Genomic DNA, 18,295 nt, shown 5'->3' on the forward strand with positions numbered 1-18,295 from the left:
CTTTTGCTCTGAACAGCGAGCCCGAGCCCTTGGGAAGGCAGCAAATCTTGAAAGCCCAACGAAACGCAACTGTGAATGTTTGTTAAAAGCAAAGGCAGTCAAACACACGCAATTCCCTAAACATTTATCTTGTGTCATCCCTAGTCTTCTGCTAAATTCCCTGCTCCAAGGATCCACTTAGCTTTTTGCTCAGCCCACAGAGAGAGGGTCTCTGCATCTGCCTCGCTGCAGCCGCACCAGGCAGCACCACGGGCAGGAGCCGCTGCCGGCGCTACAGCTCATTTCACGCGTTTCATGACCCAGCTCGCCCTCAGGCTCCTGACAGGCAGAGAAGGTGCCATGATTTCTCTCCAGCTTCTGCCACGTGAAGAAAATGCCGCAGCCGGGTCCAGGCAGCTTCTGTCCGGTCTGCAGCGGGGATGCTGTGAGGGAAGAGGATGGGGAAGGTCCAGTCCCCAGTCCAAATCCCAGTTCCTAAACGGTGGGAGGAAACTCTCCCCACCGTGCAATGATGCTAATTCTTCCTCAGACCTGCAGAAGGGCTTTGTTTGATGTCATTTGGTTTGATTGAAGAGTATCACCTCCTACAAACCTCGCTTCCCTTCTGTCTTTAAAGCATCAGCATCGGTAGCGTTGGAGCTGTTGCTCAGAGGGAAAGGCTCAACGCCATGACAGGGAGCTCAGTGCAATCAAGATGGAGACTGGACATATCAAAATGGATGAAACATCCCCAGTTATGAGCAGATGCCTCCCCCTCCACTGCCCCCCCCACATTCTTTAGGTGAGAGATGATTTGGAGACCAAGCCTGTCCCCTTCTTCCTGCAGGACGTGGCACCGCAGGGCTGCGAGCTCAGCGACAGGCACCTCCTGCAACCAGCTCTCCTCCGAAGCCGGCTCTGCCGCCCCCTCTTCCCGGAGGAGCTCATCTTCCGCCTCCATCTCCCAGCCACAAGCGTACCAAATGCAAGATTCATTAAGAAAACCACAGCAAAGAACCGACGCTCCCTTGGATTTCCTGCTCTCCCTCGTCCTCCCAGGTCTCCAGCAGCCACAAAGTGACCTACGGCTGCCGCAACCGTGCAGACGACCGCAGCCAGCACCCAGGAACCCGCTGCGCCAACAGCAGCCGCCGTCTCCCCCAGGTCAAGCTCAGCTCCCGGCCTCTTACCTGCCTCCTGCCCGCCAAGGGGAGCGGGCAGATCTGCAAGAGGAGGGCAAACCCCTGGCAAGTGGTTCCCAGCCCGCTGCCCCATCCCAGCCGCTCACAGCCCTGCGGGGATGCGTCTACACGGGAGGAGAAACCAGAGCCAGGACAGGATCTTGTTTTGCAGTGGAGACACCGGTCCTGGAGCAGAGATGCTCACCAGCAGCACAGAACATTGGTCCCTCGCTTGAAGACATCATCCCTAAGTAGCAGCACCTACACCTTGCAGAGCAGCCCCGTCTCCAGGGCTGGCTGTGCTCGGACTGGAGCAGACCAGGTTCTCCTGCTGGCAGCAGCTCCCCCACACAGGAGCAGAACACATGGGATTTCTTCCCAGCACTGAAATATCGCCTACACGCACTTTGTCAGGCTGCACACGTGTCATGGCTTTCCTCAAGGAAAGCCACACCTGAGGACATGTACCCTGCTCACACCTGCCCTTCTCAGCGGTGGCGATGCTCCAGCTCAGTCCCTCCCTCGGCGCAGGCAGACCCCGGGGAGCAGTCCTGCCACTCCTTGCCGCCACAGGGCACGTTAACCCGCCGTAAAGCTGCACCCAAACCCAGCCCAAACCACCAGCCATCCCTCTCCGCCATTCCCAAACATGAGGACGGCTTCGGCAGCACGAGGCCTCACGGTTTCTAGAGCAGCTTTCACACGACGGCCACTGTGGCTCCATGCGGGGGTGGGGGGGGGAAGGAGATCGTTTCCCCTCTCAGCAGCCAGCTCTCCAGGCTCCTCGGCAACCCCACGCACTTTCTGTTCTCGCACAGCATGTTCCCAGTGAGTTAAATGGCCCCAGAGTAAGTGTCGAGATGCCTCAGTGCCAGGTGGACAATTAGAGAAGGTGTCTGTTAATGCATCCTTCACACAGAGCCAAATTTCTTTCCAAAAGCCAGGCGGCCGCACCAGCAGAAGCGGCAATGGCAGCGGAGAGCGGAGCTCCAGCTCCGGGTCGGAGAATAAAGGCGCCTTCATGCAGCGCACAATGGCCGGCTCAGAGCAGGGCCAGGACAGCTGCGAGAGCCGTCCACAGAAAACACGTCCCTCTGGCAGTCGGAGGAGAGATCCCTGCTTAAAAGTAATTCAAAGGGAACAGAGGCGAAAAAAATGTACTAAAAAAATGGCTGTTGCCGTGCAAGAAAGTGGATCCTTCTTCTCCGGTACGGGGTGGAAGCAGACCCGCCAGCGAGGGCGCGGAGCAGCAGCGGGGTCTTCCCAGGCGGGACGAGGACCGAGAGCCCGGCTGCGCCTCCCGCCGTCCCACAGACATGGGCAGCTGGAGGCTTCGCGTTAGAGTGCAGCAGGCTGGGGAAAAGGGCTGTTAAAGAAACACAACAAAACACATTTCATTTTTGCCTAAAGCAAGAAATCGACCCTTCCATTTAAATGGACTATTTTAGGATGCTGGTGAGCAGGAGGTCTTCACCTTGAGCAGAAGCCAAATTACCTTCAGTGCACAGATGAGTATGGCATAAAAACCTAGATAGACTGGAAGCAAACCACAAAAATATTAAAGAGCTCAGTCCCTGAGCAAGCCGTACTTTCCTCTTCAGCCCAACTCCTCCTCCCCTCCTCGGGAGGAGGTGGCTGGCCGCTACTTTGCAAAGGAAACTGCGCTGGCCATAAATACGGACTGGAATGAGCGTGATTTGCAAAACAGATGTTCGGGGGGGGGGAAGAAAGTGCGAGAGGGAGAAAAATAAATGCACTCCACATTCTTCCCAGGTCTCCGTTCCCAGCTACCCCCTCCCCTCCACGCTCGCACACCCCATCTCGCGCAGTGAGGAGCCTGCCAAAGCACACACCTCCCGTGCTGCGCAAAGAGCTGGGCTCGCCCTGCACCCAGCGCCGGGGCCCGCGGGGAGTCTGCGAACCTGCCTGGCACACGGGCTCAGCCCCGGCAGCCAGCAGCAGCTCGTCCTGCGCTGGCCAGGACAGATGCAGCAGCCGGGTCCGAGGCGCAGCAGGGAGCCGGTGGTCTGCAGAGCCCCGGCCAGGCACCCAGCGCCGCTGGGCCAGCCGGAGCAATGTGCACTGCACACCCAGCCAGGTGCTCCCAGCTCCCAACACCGCATGCGCGCGCTTTGCCTCGGCTAAACAAAAATCTGCCAGGTTGTTCTGGAGGGCAAAAGCCCGGCAGGAAACCATCGGACCCTGGAGCAGGGGGGACAGCGAAGCCCCGGCAAGCAAAGGTGGCATCCACCGACCTCCAGCCCCATCGAGCTCGCCACCATCCCGAGCGCGTCAGCACATCGGGTGTGCCAGCACACACCAAGAAGGTTTAACGCACGCCAAGGCACAGGGGAAGCCACTGCTACGATCTGCTCTGCTCCCAGTTACCGTTCTGGCTGCTTTTGGCTGATTGCCTTTCTCAGGGGAGAGCCTGTCCCATTAGCCAGCTGAACATCACATCTTCGTCCCACTGTCCCTCCTCTTCACCATCCCTCCCTGTCAACTCAGCTCTCAAGACGCCACTTGGCTGGAGCATACCACAACTCCAAGGCCGCTCTCCCCAATAACAGCTGAGCCCGTGTCCCCGGCGGGACCCCCCTGAAGTGCTAACGTGCAGTCCCATGGCACCAAGCTGGAAGATCATCCAAGTAGCCCAATTAACCAAACACAAAAATCAGAGTCACCTTATACTTTCATTTTTTCTCCCCGACATCGTCCATCCTTTGTCCTTGAATTTCAGAAAAAATGTGATTTGTTCCTTTTCTGTGCTTTCAGGACTCTTCAGATTTCCCAGAGTTTCTCTGCAGCCACAGGACAGACACCCGGAAAGGATAAAGCATGGATGCACGTGCACCCCTCGGCTCTTTCGTGCTCCCTTGGTCCAGGGTCTGGGGCTTGGTACAGAAGCCACGAGGCTGATGCTAAAACCCCAAATCCCCGCAGGGGCACAGCACAGTGCAGAAGTTTGTGCAGAATTTGCAAGTTGATGACTAATGTAAATTTGCTGGGTCCTTTGGCTCCAAAAAGCTAGACAGGGTAATAGAGACATTTAAAATAACAAAACCTGAAGTTTGTAGGCACATTTTTTTCAAGAGGAAGGGGAAAGGATGGTTTATTTGTTTGTTTTGCATTTAAATACAAGATCTCTAAACAGTTCAAATGCATTTTTGCAATTCTTCCATCTGGCCCCCTCCAACGGGAAGATTCAAACCAGATCCACTGCTCCATCCCAGCCGCTGCCATGAATGACATTGCTGTGCGCTCCCAGCCATTCCCACCGGAGAAGCCGCAGGTATGTGCGGCTGGGATGAGGGGGAGGGGCCCGTCCAATTGCTAAGTAAATATTGACTTTAAAATACTTTTTTTTTCCCCGTTTCCTTTCAAGTCTGCCTATTGCATCTAAATCACGAGGCACTAACCTTCTTAAAAAAAAAAAAAAAAAAAGACAATTTTGAGAAGAAAAGCCTGCCTCCGCTTTGCCAGAGAGACATCTGAACAGCAGCAAAATGCCATTCATAGGAAAGGCTCTGGCTGGAAAAGCGTGCCCCGGCTGAGGAGGAGGGCAGTCGGAAGGGCTCCCAAGCGGGTTTGCTACGACTTGCCTGATTTTTAGAAACACTGAGGCGGCAAGCTGAAAACAAGAACAAAATTCCAACCGAAGAGCAGCGCCGGCAGAGCCCCCAGCCATCGCTTTGGGTGCTGATCTGGTGCACCCCACAGTGTGCCGGCGCCTTCCCTGGTTTTTCTTCTCTGACTTCTGCTCATCTCCCCCAACCTGACAGGGGGATGCTCTTGGGAACCAGCTGGAAGCTCCTGTCCCGCCTGCCCCCAGCCCCATCCTGGGGCACAGTCGGGGCCATCACCCCACCCATCAGATCCCGCTGCCAGGAGGGACAGGCAGGATGGGTTCCATCTGCTGCCCAAGAGCTGCCAGATTCGCAGGCAGCCCCCCTCGAGGCCACACCGAGCGTTTAAGCACGCAGCGAGGAGCCCGTCACCCCGACGGGGACAGCCTGGCCCTTGATAGAGCTGCCCCAGAGGCCGATCACGCGCTCAGAGGGCCCCTTCCCGCGCCAGCTGTGCGGGGCCCCGCTCTGTGCACCCTCCCATCGCCCACCCAGGCGCTCCCCATGGCAAGGGACACCCATCCCTCCCCACGGGCACAGGGGACGACAGGGCAAAGACTGGGAGCAACTGGGTTCCTTCACCGGGTACCCCAGAGCGCACCGGGGAGGGGGAGCCCGGGACCCCAATGTCCCCCTCTGCTCCGGGGACAAGCCCAGCTCCCGGCTCCCTTTGGGCAGCAGAGTCTCCATGGCTGGGGCAGGGAGAGGCGACACAACCCAAGGGTGCAAGGGAGAAGCCCCAGCAGAGCCCTCGGCACACGCTGCCCCGAAGAGCCCCAGCACCCAGGGTCTGTCCCCGGTGCCCACCCAGCGCAGCCCCCTGACACCTCCACCACACGCCGCGGGATGGGACTTCCACCGGCTGCAGGACCTGCCATCGCTGCCTCCCAATCTCAGACAAAGGAAGAAAGGGAAGGGAAGACTGGGGGGAGAGGGACGAGAACGTGCCCCTACGGGAGGATGGAAGATGGAGGCTGCCCAAGAGCATCCGTCCCTGGCGGGGAGGGGGAAGGGGAATAAAATCATATTGTGGCTCGCAGGGGCTGCTTTCAGCCCCGACAGCACCGCGGTCACCTGACTTCAAACAGATCCAGGGGGAGACGATTGCGAACACGCATCAGGAAATCTGGACGCGCTGGGAGGAATGTGCTCCCCCCGCCCAGCCCCTTCCCCTCCCGCTCCCCAGGCTCCGGCAGCTCTGCCGCCTTCAGATGAAATGCATTAACAAAAAAAAAAAAAAAAAAAAAAAAAAATTTGCATTTTAAACCAAATTCAGAAGCTGGGAGATCTGCGCTGGGGTGCGATCCCCCTCATCCCCCTCCTGCCTCCAGCCCCACAGAGAGGTCCACAGAAAAATGAGCTGAAGAATGGCAGGAGATGGAACCAGATGAAACGAATCCACAGCATTTTCAGAACTGGGGGGGGGGGGGAAGAAAAAAAAGAAAAAAAAAAAAAGAGCTTGATCATACAAAACATGGTGGGGAGGGGCAGAAGGGGCAGGCTCCAGCCACGCAGTGGAGGGTGTTTCAAGGAAGAATCATGTTTTTTTGATTTCTTTCTCTTTTTGCAGCTTATCTGCAATTTAAATGAAAAAAAAAAAAAAGAGGAAGAAAAAAAGAAACAAGATTTGCATCCAAGAGAAAGCAGCTTAAGTCCTCTCGGTGCAGTTGGACAGGCTGCAGCCGTCCCTGGCCGGCAGCCATCCCTGCTGGGGGGATGCCCCGCTCCCTACACCACCCCTCTGCCAGGGCTGGCCCTTCTCCTTCCCCAGGCAAAGGATGGGGAAGGGGCTGCGGACAGGAGACCCCGCCAGCCAGGGGGGCTGGTGCCGAGGCCCCCCGCCTCATCTACCTGCTCAGAAGGTTTTATTCCCTTTATTTATTCTAGCAATAGGAAGTGGGATGTTTATACCCTCAGTAGTTGGGAACCCAAACAGAATATAGTGTTCTGCACTGGAGGCAGTTATTTATGGCTTGTGGCTAAAGCTGATAACGCTTCCTCCAGAGACCTGCCTGCATTGTGCAATAAAGCAATTGCACATTATAGATTAATAGGCATTTCATCTGGACAGCTGAATAAGGGGGCAGGACGCTGCCGGAGCTCAGCAGCAGAGCCTGGGGCTGAACACAGCCCGCCGGGGTTTTGCTGGGGCAGGAGGGTGCTACGCTTCCTCCTGCCCAGGATGGGCATCAGCTCGACAAGGCTTTCAAAGCACTGGAGCCAGGCCAAAACCATTGGCCTTAATTCATTAGTCAACTCAATTTCGCTGGCTTCGCAAATAAGGACTTTGTCTGAGATGGGGAAACGGAGCAGAGCAACTATTGTGCCCCAGCAGCGGGCAGAAAGGGCCCTTTGAGAGGACACTCTGCCGGAATAAAAGTCACTTTTATCCCGGAATAATTAGTGTGCTCTGAGTACACTAATTATTCCAGCATAAAGGGACTTTTATTCCCAAGCAGCACGTCTGTGCGGGGAGCTGCTCTGGATTCTGGTCCACCTGCCCGTGTGAACGCAGCCCCCGCGCCAGGGACAACTCAGCCAGCCCCGGCTCGAAAGGACCATGGATGTGGGGACCCACCAGCCACCATGGGGTGGCCACCCCTGCAGGTCCCGACCAGGGCGCACCTAGGGGGTCCCACCCCAGCCGAGGCAGGGAGAAGTCCGCCCCCCTCGCTCGCCCATCCTGCCCCCCCCCGGGGGCTCCAGGAAGCCAGAGAGCAGCGGGAGGGGGACAAAGACCTGGAGACCCAGCCCCATCTCCAGCCACCAGGTCCCCTCCTGAGGTCCTCTGGGGACCCACGTTCTGTGGGGAGCATCTCCCGTCTCTGGGGAGGACAAGGTCCCGGAGTCACCACGCCAGCCCCTGCTATTTCAAGGTCTCTCCAGGAGACAACAACCCACGGCAGTGCCGCAGCCCTTGCCCACTCCTGCCAGAGCTCCCTGCCTGCACAGGACTTTCGGCCATCACCTGCTCCCATCCTGGTCCCCAAAAGCAAACCTGACTGACCCACAAGGACACAGCCCCAACAAACCGCTGCCTCCCAGCTGGGGTGAGGAAGAGCCCTCCTGCCAGCGGACACCACATCTGCGCCGGTGCTTTCCAGGCACAGGCCACACTGCAGCTTCCCGGCAAGGTGGTGGTGCGGGACGGGGGAAGGTTTGGGGTTTCCTCAACAGCACGCCCTGGGAAGCCACGTCCCGCAGCGGCTTCAAGGTGGCTTTGCAGAGCTGCAGCCCACAGCATCTCAGCATCCTTGGGGGGCCACACAGCCCCACGGCTCGAGGGGGTCCATGCTGGAGCTCGTCCCTGCGCCACCCCCCTGGCTGCTGTGCCGGCCCGGCACCGTCCCTCCTGCCGCACCAGGACACTGGTGTCGGGCAGGCGACCAAGACCCCGTGCCAAGAGCTCTGCAGAGCCCGACAGTGCCTACAAGCCACAGCCACCACCCAAATGGTGAGCTCTGAACCAGAGCAGAGGGGGAATCCTACAACAACAGAGTAAACCCTAAAGCCGCATCTGGGACCACTGCACAACACCTGGGCTCGTCACTGCTGCTGCTCGGATCAGCTGTGCTAATCACAGAACAACCCTGCTGCATCCCCGTGCGGGCTGGGCCAAGGGACCAGGGCAGGTTTGCTCAGCGGTGCTCTGCTCCCAGACACCCACTCAGCTGTATTTTAAGAGGTAAAGGGAAAAAAAAAAAAAATCCTTGGCATGGTGAAATGTTCCATCTGTTTATAGCTGGTAACAATGATTAAAGAGGAATCCGGTACAGTTAAGTCGGCTCTGATGCTGCGTCCCAGACGCTACACTACCCCCTTGGCATCTCCACCAGCACAGCTTGGCTATGCCAGCAATGACCTGCTTGCCCGCAGCAGCCTGGCTGCTCCAAGGTGGTTCCTGCGGGTCAGGGATCCTAGTTTGCCTGGTTTTACCTTCTGCAAGTTGCAGAAAAAGAAGCTTTAAGATTTTACACAGCCAAAAGGGCGTGGGGCTGAGCCGAGCGGGTTTCAAGGTATGGCGGCATCAGAGCAGCTGCGGAAGAGAAGACCAAGCTGGTGAGTAAGTGCGGCGCTAGGCTCCAAATCTGCTCTTCCACAGGGAAAACACGCTCTGGGCCGTGAGAGGAGACGCTGAGCAAACCCATCTGGAACGGCCAGTGGCGGCCCGGAGCTGCGGCAGGAAGCAGGGCCGCGGTGCGGGCACCAACCCAGGGATGCTGAACTGGCTTGGGGCCACTGGCCCTGCCAGGAGCAGCCCCCAGAAGCAGGCAGGGGACGTGTCCCACAGCATGGACGAGGCCAGGGGCCCACAGACATTTCACCTGATGTTTTCAGGACCAAGGGAGGAAATTTCCCTCCTTGGAAATAACCCAGGAACTGCAGGTCCCCGCTCAGGGGCAGAGGCGGCGGCCGGCCCCAGGGCGGAGGCGCAGGCACAGCCCGACCCTCCACGCGGTGTTTGCCCCCAGCGCCCCGCAGCATCCGCCCAGACCACTGGGAAGACAGCTGCCGCGGGAAGTATTAAACCCAAGTGCTTCCTTTTCCAAACAATAAAAAGGCACCATGACGCCCGTGGCGCCTAGCACCGGGAGGAAACCCTTCGCGGCCCTCTTCCAGCTCCCCTCCCCACGCCGGCTGCCCAGAGAGATGGCGTCTGACACCGAGCCAGCACATGCGCCCGAGGGAAGACGGGGCCACCGCAAGTGCTGTGCGCTTCGGGATCCCGCTGCCCCCCAGGGTCAGGGCTGCCCTCGACTGTTGTGCATCAGCTGGAGCTGCTCTCCCGGCCACACACTCAGCCGGGTACGGCCGAGGGGCATCGCCACCAGCAGCTGAGGACGGGCAATGCGCTTGTCCCCAGACGAGGCTGCTCCGAGCAGCTGCCAGTGGGCACCCGCCGGCAGCCCCAACATCGGCAAGCCAGTCTGGTACCTCCAGAGCAGAGATGGGCAGGGCAGGCAGTGGAGTGTACCACTGCTCCCCGGTGCCGCAGCGTCACACTCATGGCACGAGCGCTTGCATCCATGTGCAATCCTTTAGGCCACAATATTCAAATTCTGAGCACAGCACGAACAGAAAATCACCAGGCATGTCTGCAGGGTGCCAGCATGTGCCGCTGTGGCATCGCGGGGCTCTGCCCCCCAGGGTGCCGCAGAGGGAGCGGACACCAGTAGGGACTCAGCCCCAAAGAGCCTGACGCAGCAGCACACGGTGTGGGCACCCCAGCACAGCCCATCTCACCAGCGGCACGAGCGGCAGAGACGCTCGACTGTTCATCAGCTACAATGAACCGCTGTGTGAATCCGGGACCCAGCAAGCGCTCGGTCCCCGCACTCAGACGGCTGCAGCGGCGCCTGCAAACAAAGAGCTGCACCATATTAAGTAAATGGACTAGATTGATGCATTTCAAAGCTCTCGGCCGATTAAAATAACAATTTGCCCGGCAGCCCACAGCAAACAAAACCCAGCCACCCCCAGCAAGGCCAGGGCAGAGGAGCAGCAGCGCGATGGCTTGGAAAGCCTTCGTCCCCCCCAGCTGAAATCCTCCTCCTCAGTTCGGTCGCCAAGGGATGGACACCAGAGCCCCGAGTCCAGCAGCAAGTCTAAAAGCATCAATTACTTCCCTTGCCTCACCACGCCAGCAGCCCCCATTATTTAGCAAGCAAACTGCATGCTTGCAGTTCACCTCGCCCTTCACCTGCCCGTCACCGGCTCACACACCGGAATGCGACTGTCAACACCTGCCCATCCTTGCCGTGGTCTCATTTGGAGAAACAGCATCTTGCAAGAGGCTAATTAGTCCACTCGATTAAAGATGCAACTTCAAACTCAATTAGACTCCCTCCCAGCCATCCACAATTCCCACTGATGCCTCAGTCCACACATTTTGGACATTAGAGACCTGCTCTCACCTTCCCCACGGGCTGACACTCCCCGGAGCCAAGGCTGCTCTTCCCGTCCCTCCCCTCAGCGGCACCTTGAGCACGGTCCCACCAGAGAAGCTTCGAGCTGCCAGCAAAGTCATTGTCCAACATTTCAGTTGCCAACCCCACAAGTCCTTCGCTTCAAGCAGTGCTGGGACCATCTCTGATCCTGCAAAGCATCTGCGTGATTGCAGCTCCAGTCTGCTCCGTTCTCCTGGCTAAGAAAGGACATTGTGAGTCTATATTTAGCCCTAGAAATGGCTGGACTGCGTTGGGGGAAGCAACCTCATGCAACAGAATAACATCCAGTAAAACAGTCCTCATGGCCTACCCAGTACTTTTCCTTCTTAAAATAAGAAGCACAGAGTGAAGAAAACAAGAAGTTTGAGCCGAATGAGAAAACGCTGAAAATATTTGCTGCTGCTGCTTGCCGCTGGCAGGTCAGCCTGCCAAGGTACATTAAATGGAAGTGACTGAAAAGTTAAGTCAACATCAAAATCTGGTCTGTAAATAGCTTGAGTAGGTCTTGCACTGGCTTGCAAAATCCGAAGGAGTGGAAACTGCATCCCCTCAACAACAAGCTGCAGCGCGGATGGAGCCGACGCTCCATTTGGGAGAGCCAGAGGAAGCCTGCGCCGGACGCAAAACCTCCCCAGGCACTCAGCGAGGCTGTGGCACATGCCACCTCCAGCCCGGGTGCTGCTGGCCACTCCAGCCACCTCCAAGGTCCCACGCGGGGCACAGCAGGCATGCTCCGCACCCCCCAAGATGGGACCACCACCCCCCCCGCATGCACAGCACTTGGTCCAGCATCAACAGTTCCGGCTGCTCCCCAGCGCAAAACAGGGCTCGGTGGCCTCCGCCAGCTCTCCTCTGCACGGCCACAACGCAAACAGGGCCCAGAAATGCACCACTGCCCCCCTCCCCGGGGAACAGAGGCTGCTTCACTCAGAGGACCCGGCAGGATCCTGGGGAGCAGCACATCCACAGCAATGGCAGAGGGGGGACAGGCCGCCGGAGGGACCCCAGCTCGTGGCTCCTGGTTGAGGGCCAAGCCTCCCCGCATGGAGAGGAACGTCCATGGGAACATGGCCAGATGCGCTCTCTGGGAGGTGACAGAGATAAAATTCAGTCCAAGCACAAGGAGAGTCTTGTCTGCCTGGCAAAGCAGGGACCGCAGGAAGGAAACAGGCAGACGCATCCACCACTCGTCAGCTGAGTCAGCCGCACGCCACCGCGACTGGGAGCCGGCACCATCTCCAAGGAGCCCACTTCCCAACCCTGGGACCATTGGATTCATCCAGGTAATTCAGCTGAGCCCCACAACTTGTTGGGATGAGCTGGGAGCAGAACAACTTCGTGCTTCGCCAAGGCGCTGCCCAAGGCAGGCGGCTCTCGGAGAGCCCGAGCAGGGCTGTGGGTCACCCAGGGGGTCTCAGGGGCACAGAGCAAGGATTTTATTTGTGGGGCTGGCACAAAGAAAGTGCTCAACACGGATCTGGGAACTGAAATAATTTCAACACCTGGAAGAGGAACCTCCTGCTCTACGACAAAGCCGCAGTCCCACCCGCTGGTTACCACCATGCTAATCGTGCTGACTCAGCAGGGCCACGGCACAGCCCGTCCCACCCTGGGCGCTCGATGGCTCCCGAGGGCCCAGCCCTGACCACAACGCCCCGGGCTGTTGCGCAGTTTTGGGAAGCAGCCCCTCGCACCCCCTTCCCAGGGCAAAGGGCACTTGCAGAGGCACGTGCTCCCTGTGCTGTTTTGGAAAGGCAATTTGGGGCCCAACCTGGCCAAAGTCTCACTGAAAGGCCCTCCACGGGGAGCATGAGAAGTCATCCCGAAGGCACAGCCAAAATCCCAGAGCGCCACGGGAGGTCACAGGCATGGGCTCAGCTCCTCCTGCTCCCAGGGCATCGGTGCCGCATGGGGCAGCAAAACCCCCAGCTGCGGGCACCCATCCGCAGGGGAAGGCATCCGGAGTGGGGGAGCACGCAGGCAGCCCCGCTCCCCACAGAGCTTCCCCAGCGCTCGCGAGATGGTGGCGAGACCTCGTCGACAGGATCCACCTGACAGCGAGAGCAGCTCCCTCCTCTCTGCCGCCGTCTGCTTGCGCTGCCGCTGCACAGGAATGAGCCGCACAGCAACCTGCTGGCAGAAGCGCGGCACCAGGCAGTCCACGGTGCATGAGCACTGCTCCGCAGACCCCCAAGGCCCAACTTCCCCACTCGGCTGCCACAGTCACCCGTACAAATGGTAACGATGCTCCTGGTTCCTGCCCAAAGGGCTCCTTTGCCCTCGCCCTGCCCCATCCTCAATCACCCTCCCCAGTCTCAGCCCACAACCGCGGCAAACACCAGGAGATAACCGGGACGCTACCGCAGCCCTCCAGCGGCACCCGGGTCCCCCCGCGCCCTCCCAGAGGGGGAAGGAGAGGGGCTGAGCTCAACCCGCACGCGGTCCTTTCCCCAACACCTTCATCCCAGACAGCCCGAGGATGGTTTTTGGGGCCAATCCTCCCGCCTCGAAGCTGCTTGTGTCACCACCCTGTCAGCCCGCAGTGGACTTGAGGGCTGTGTTTCTGAGGCCCCCACGTAGCAGCTGTTTTGCACAGCTTTTCCCTTAACTTGTCTCTGCTTTGCCGCTCTGATCCTGCTGTTTCTACAAGGAGACGGGGATGCTGTGTGCAGCAGAGCGGAGCCCGCGCTGGCCGGCGTACCAGGCAGGCAACCAGCCCTGCCCCACCAGGGAGCCAGCCGCACTGGGCAGCCGCAGATCAAGTACGGGCTGGTGGCGAAGAGGAATGAATGCCAAAGCGGAGTCAGCTCCTCCAGAAGAGGAGGCTCTGGGGGCCAAGGCCTTTGAGGAGCAGGGAGGACTAGGGCGGTTTTGCTCCCCATCAGCCCGACTGGTACTCAACACCGGAGGAAAAGCATTACCAGCTGGAGGGCGCGAGCAGCCCCCACTCCTTCCCAGTTCGCAGGCTCCCATGGAGCACGTGGAAACGGCACAGAGAGAAGATGAGGGGCGAGTGGCAGGGCTGAGACACCAAAGATGAGGGGGACGCCACAGCTGTTCCCACCTCCACACCACCCACAGCAGCTCAAAACAGCTTTGGAAGCAGTGAGAAGGCAACGCCTCGGTTTCACCCCAAAACAGGCAGTGCTGCCAGGCTTTGCCAGGGATGCTCCACCACTGCCCCATCCTCTCAATGTCTGCATGTCACCGGACAGAGAGCACACGAGACGGGGGCCGGAGCCCAGCCTTCTCCTCCGGACACTGCAGCAGCACCAGGGCACACTGGCATCCCACAGCACAGCACCTCCTGTGCAGGGGCAGTGCCCCACGGGGCTTCCAGGAGCCCCAAGTTCTGCAGAGGAGAGGGTCTCACCAGGATGCTCCACATGGGGATGCCGGGCACCCTCTCCTTCCCTCCCCACCACTGCATGGAGGAGCCCCCAGCCGGTCCCCGTGGGCAGTCCCGGTCCCTGTGGCAGCCTCTCCGACAGCTCCTGCCTTCTCCTCCCAGCAGCCCCCAAACACTCCTCTGTTCACCTCTGCTGAACCCAGCACGGCTCTGGGCACGTCCACGCATGCCCAGGAAAACAGCACGCACATGCACGTGCGCACGCGGGCACGCGCGCTCCCCTCGCGTGCACGAGACGCGCCAGACCACCAAGGCGGCGAGCGGGAAGTGCTGCACCAAAACACCACAGCCACCCTTAACCACAGGTATTTCCAAAACAGAAGCGGGGCAAACCCTGCCTGCCCTCACTCCTCTCCCAAAGGCTCCCCAGCTCTGCCCGCCGAGGCAGCGGGACCCAGGGAAGCTCCACACCACCCAGCAAGCAGCAGAGGAGCCCCAGCAGACAGGAGCTGCACATTGGTGCCCTTTGTGCCCCTGGAAGAGCTTCCCCCTGCTCCCCGCCCCACTGGCTGGACTTTGCCTTCCCCTTCTCCTGCAGCCAAAGCCAGGAACAAATGAACAGCTTGCAGAGCTGCAAACAGAGGCAGCAGGTGTGGGGAGCTGGGTCTCTGGACAAGGACGGGGACCTTGCACCCCACTGGCAGCCGGGCAGCACCGGCTCTGCCACAGTTCCCCCAGAACCCCGCTGCACCAAGCTCACCCCTGCCTGCAGCAGGCTCGGGCAGCGGGAGACCTGCAGCCAGGGAAACCAGAGCCCGGCCAGGACCACTGGTGCCAAGGCACCAGCTCAGGTGCCACCACGGTGCCACCTTCTGCTTCCCAGCCAGCCCAGCCGCACCCCTGCCGGAGCAGGGGGCTTTGAGAGCCCCCTCTGCATCCTCCTGCCCACAGGATCGCACGGCTCCTTCCCCAGCTCTCCAGAGGACCCCTCGCCCTGCTGGGCTGCCCAAGGCTCCATGGGGCTGGACCAGCACCTCACCCTCAATGTCACCCCTAAGGGGAGCCCCTCAGGAGGGGAGCGTGCCGCTGGAAGGAGGGGACATCTCTGCACTGGCTGTTGCCCCGCTCCAGCTCATGGGGTGGAAAAGAGGATGGAGGAACTTCCCTCCACCACATCATCATTCTGCAGCCTCGTTTCCAAAGGCAACGCAGCTTATGCAATGAGTGATGCCTGTCCCTCCCGCCCCCATGAACTTCTAGATCTGCCGGCTGCTCTGAGCCACCATCGAGCGGGGACGATGCCTCTGAGACCTGGGGTCCCCGAGAGCAGGGCGGGAGCAGGCGACCCTGGCAGGCTCAGCTGTTAACCATCACCTGCATTGATGAGCCTGCCACGTCGGTGCCAGCAGGTCAATCAACCCTGTGGGGTGCCACGAGCTGCTCCGCTCCTGCCACCTCCCTTCAAGGGACGCTAATTAAGCGTCTGGACCTGCAGTGGGGCAAGGAGGGGCTTGGAGGGATGGAAACCGCAGGCTCCAGCCTCCTGCAGCCCCAGACACTAATCTGGAGCAGGGATCTGGCGTTTGCCCGAACCTCCTCCATCCCCCTGACCTGGTGATGGGTCGGGGGCTGCCGCTGCCACGACACCAACGCCAGCGGCTTCGCCTGGTTCGCTCCAAGGTGGGCGAAGAAACGGGACAGAAAAACCTTCCCAAAAAAACCCTTGCCAATCAGTTGCTCCAGTCTTTCGCATTCACCAGGCTGTTCCCATCTGGACAGAGGGAATCCATAAGAGGAAAGCTGAGAGCGCCAGCTCAGAACCCCCATCTCTCTGCTTTTAAAGCGAAAAACAGCCTCCTGCCCCACGCATTCAGGCATTGCAAGGAACTTCTCCACCGCCGGTTCCCCGGCTCGTTCGGCTGCCAGCTCCTAAACGCACTCACGCTGCCAAGAGCAGCCCCTTGTACATTCAAAAGCCCGGCCATTGAGCTGACGAGCTCGCTAAAGTATTTACTGAATAGATCAATAAGAGCAGGGAACGAGACGTGCGCAGCTTGGAAAAAAGCAGCTGGCAGGGGAGGCTGGACAGACAGACAGACAGAAAGCTAGCCCCATCGCTGGGTAAACATTTTCCCAGTGCCACCAGACCGGCCACGGCCAAACTCCGCAGCGGGGCTGTGGCGGCTCCAGGAGAAGCAGCCCCAGTTATGCAAGAGCGGGCGCGCAGGGCGAGGCCGGGCTGTCACAGGCGTCCCCGGGGAGCAGGGGGACCCCAGCCCCCGGGACCCCCGGCGCTGGCTCCCGCAGCGGCGCCGAGTTCCAACTTTCCGGCCTGGCTGCGGGGACAACTTTGGATTCCAGAGGAAAATGGGATGGCGGGCGGGCTGAAAGTCACCAGAAACTGGCAAAGAGGGAGAAAATGGGGAGGGCGAGCGAGCGGCCACCCGCGGCTGCGGGGGGGGGGGGGGGGGGGGGCGCATCGCTCCATTGCGGCGCGGCGGAGGGGCGCGGGGAAGGGCGGCCGGCGGGGAGGGACGCGGCGCGCGAGCCCGCTCCCGGTGCCCCCCGGCCGCCCCTGTCCCCCCCGCGGCGCGGCGGGGCCGGGCTGCGCCCGCTCTGCTTTGTCACGGCGGCGCTGCCCGCCGCGGCGGGGGACGCGCGGCGCCCCCCGCCCCCTCCCCGGCCCGGCCGAGCGCTGCGGCCCCGCCGGAGCCCGGGTGCTCCCGGACCCGCGCCCCCGACAGCGGCCGCGGGGCCGCGCAGCTGCGGCGCTCCCCCCGCCGGGCGACCCCGCCGCCCGCTCCGCTCCGCTCCCCGCGGGGGGACCGGGACCGGCCCCCCGCCCCGCGCGGCCCGGACTCACCTTCGAGGGCGCGGGCGGCGGGCGCGGCCAGCAGGGCCAGCAGGCACCCGGCGAGGGGCAGCAGCGGCCCCATGCCGGCGGCTCGGCGGCGGCTCCTCACGCCGTGCTGCCCGCGGGGCGGCGCGTCCCGGGCCCGCGCACCGACATCCGCGGAGGGAGGGGGCGCGGGCGGGGGAGGGACGGGACGGGGCGGGCGGGGCGGGCGGACCCTCCGGGCTGGGCGGCGGCGGCGGCGGCGGCGCCGGGGGCGGCGGGGCGGGGGCGGGGGGCTGCGCGCGCCGCCGCCGCCGCGGAGGGATGGATGGAGCGCGCGCCGCCGCCCGCCTGACGTCACCGGGCTCGAGCCGCCGCCGCGCGGCCGGAGGGGGGGCGCGCGGAGGGGGGGGGGGTCCTACGCGGCGGCCGCGCGGCGCGCATGCGCGTGCGGTGGCGGGGCTGCGCCCCCCGACCGGGCCGGGGGCGGGTGCGGTGTAGGTACGGTATGGGCAGGGTATGGTATGGTATAGGCACGGTATGGGCATGGTATGGTATAGGTACGGTACGGGCAGGGGCATGGTGCGGTGTAGGTACGGTATGGGCAGGGTATGGTATGGTATAGGCACGGTATGGGCATGGTATGGTATAGGTACGGTACGGGCAGGGGCATGGTGCGGTGTAGGTACGGTATGGGCAGGGTATGGTATGGTATAGGTATAGGTACGGTATGGGCTTGGTATGATATAGGTACGGTATGGGCAGGGGCATGGTGCGGTGTAGGTAAGGTATGGGCAGGGGCATGGTATGGTATAGGTACGGTACGGGCATGGTATGGTATAGGTACGGTACGGGCAGGGGCATGGTGCGGTGTAGGTATGGTATGGGCAGGGGCATGGTATGGTATAGGTACGGTACGGGCATGGTATGGTATAGGTACGGTACAGGCAGGAGCATAGTATGGTATAGGCAAGAGCATGGTACGGTGTAGGTACGGTACAGGCAGGAGCATGGTATGGTATAGGCAGGAGCATGGTACGGTGTAGGTACGGTATGGGCAGGGGCATGGTATGGTATAGGTACAGGACGGGCAGGGACATACTACGGTATAGGTACAGTATGGGCAGGGGCATGGTATGGTATAGGTACAGGACGGGCAGGGACATACTACGGTATAGGTACAGTATGGGCAGAGGCATGGTGCGGTATAGGTACAGTACGGGCAAGGACAGAGTACGGTATAGGTATGGTATGGGCAGGGGTATGGTGTGGTATAGGTATGGTATGGGCAGGGGCATAGTACGGTATAGGTATGGTATGGGCAGGGGCATGGTATGGTATAGGTACAGTATGGGTCGGGGCATGGTGCGGTATAG

The 18,295-nt window shown here is 60.7% G+C and overlaps 1 protein-coding gene across 3 annotated transcripts in view; it reads right to left on the reverse strand.

The window, feature by feature from the left end:
• The window catches only part of LRP1 (LDL receptor related protein 1), a 91,648-nt gene extending 74,575 nt beyond the window's left edge, over window positions 1-17,073 (reverse strand). For all 3 annotated transcript variants that reach the window (XM_082332708.1, XM_082332707.1, XM_082332709.1), the window contains exon 1: window positions 16,947-17,073. In XM_082332708.1, coding sequence (XP_082188834.1) covers window positions 16,947-17,019 — 73 coding nt within the window. In that variant the 5' untranslated portion in view covers window positions 17,020-17,073. The remainder of the gene's footprint in view (window positions 1-16,946) is intronic.
• Window positions 17,074-18,295: the final 1,222 nt, after the last annotated feature.

Source organism: Platalea leucorodia, assembly GCF_965183815.1.
Source record: "Platalea leucorodia genome assembly, chromosome: 23".
Classification (NCBI taxonomy): domain Eukaryota; kingdom Metazoa; phylum Chordata; class Aves; order Pelecaniformes; family Threskiornithidae; genus Platalea; species Platalea leucorodia.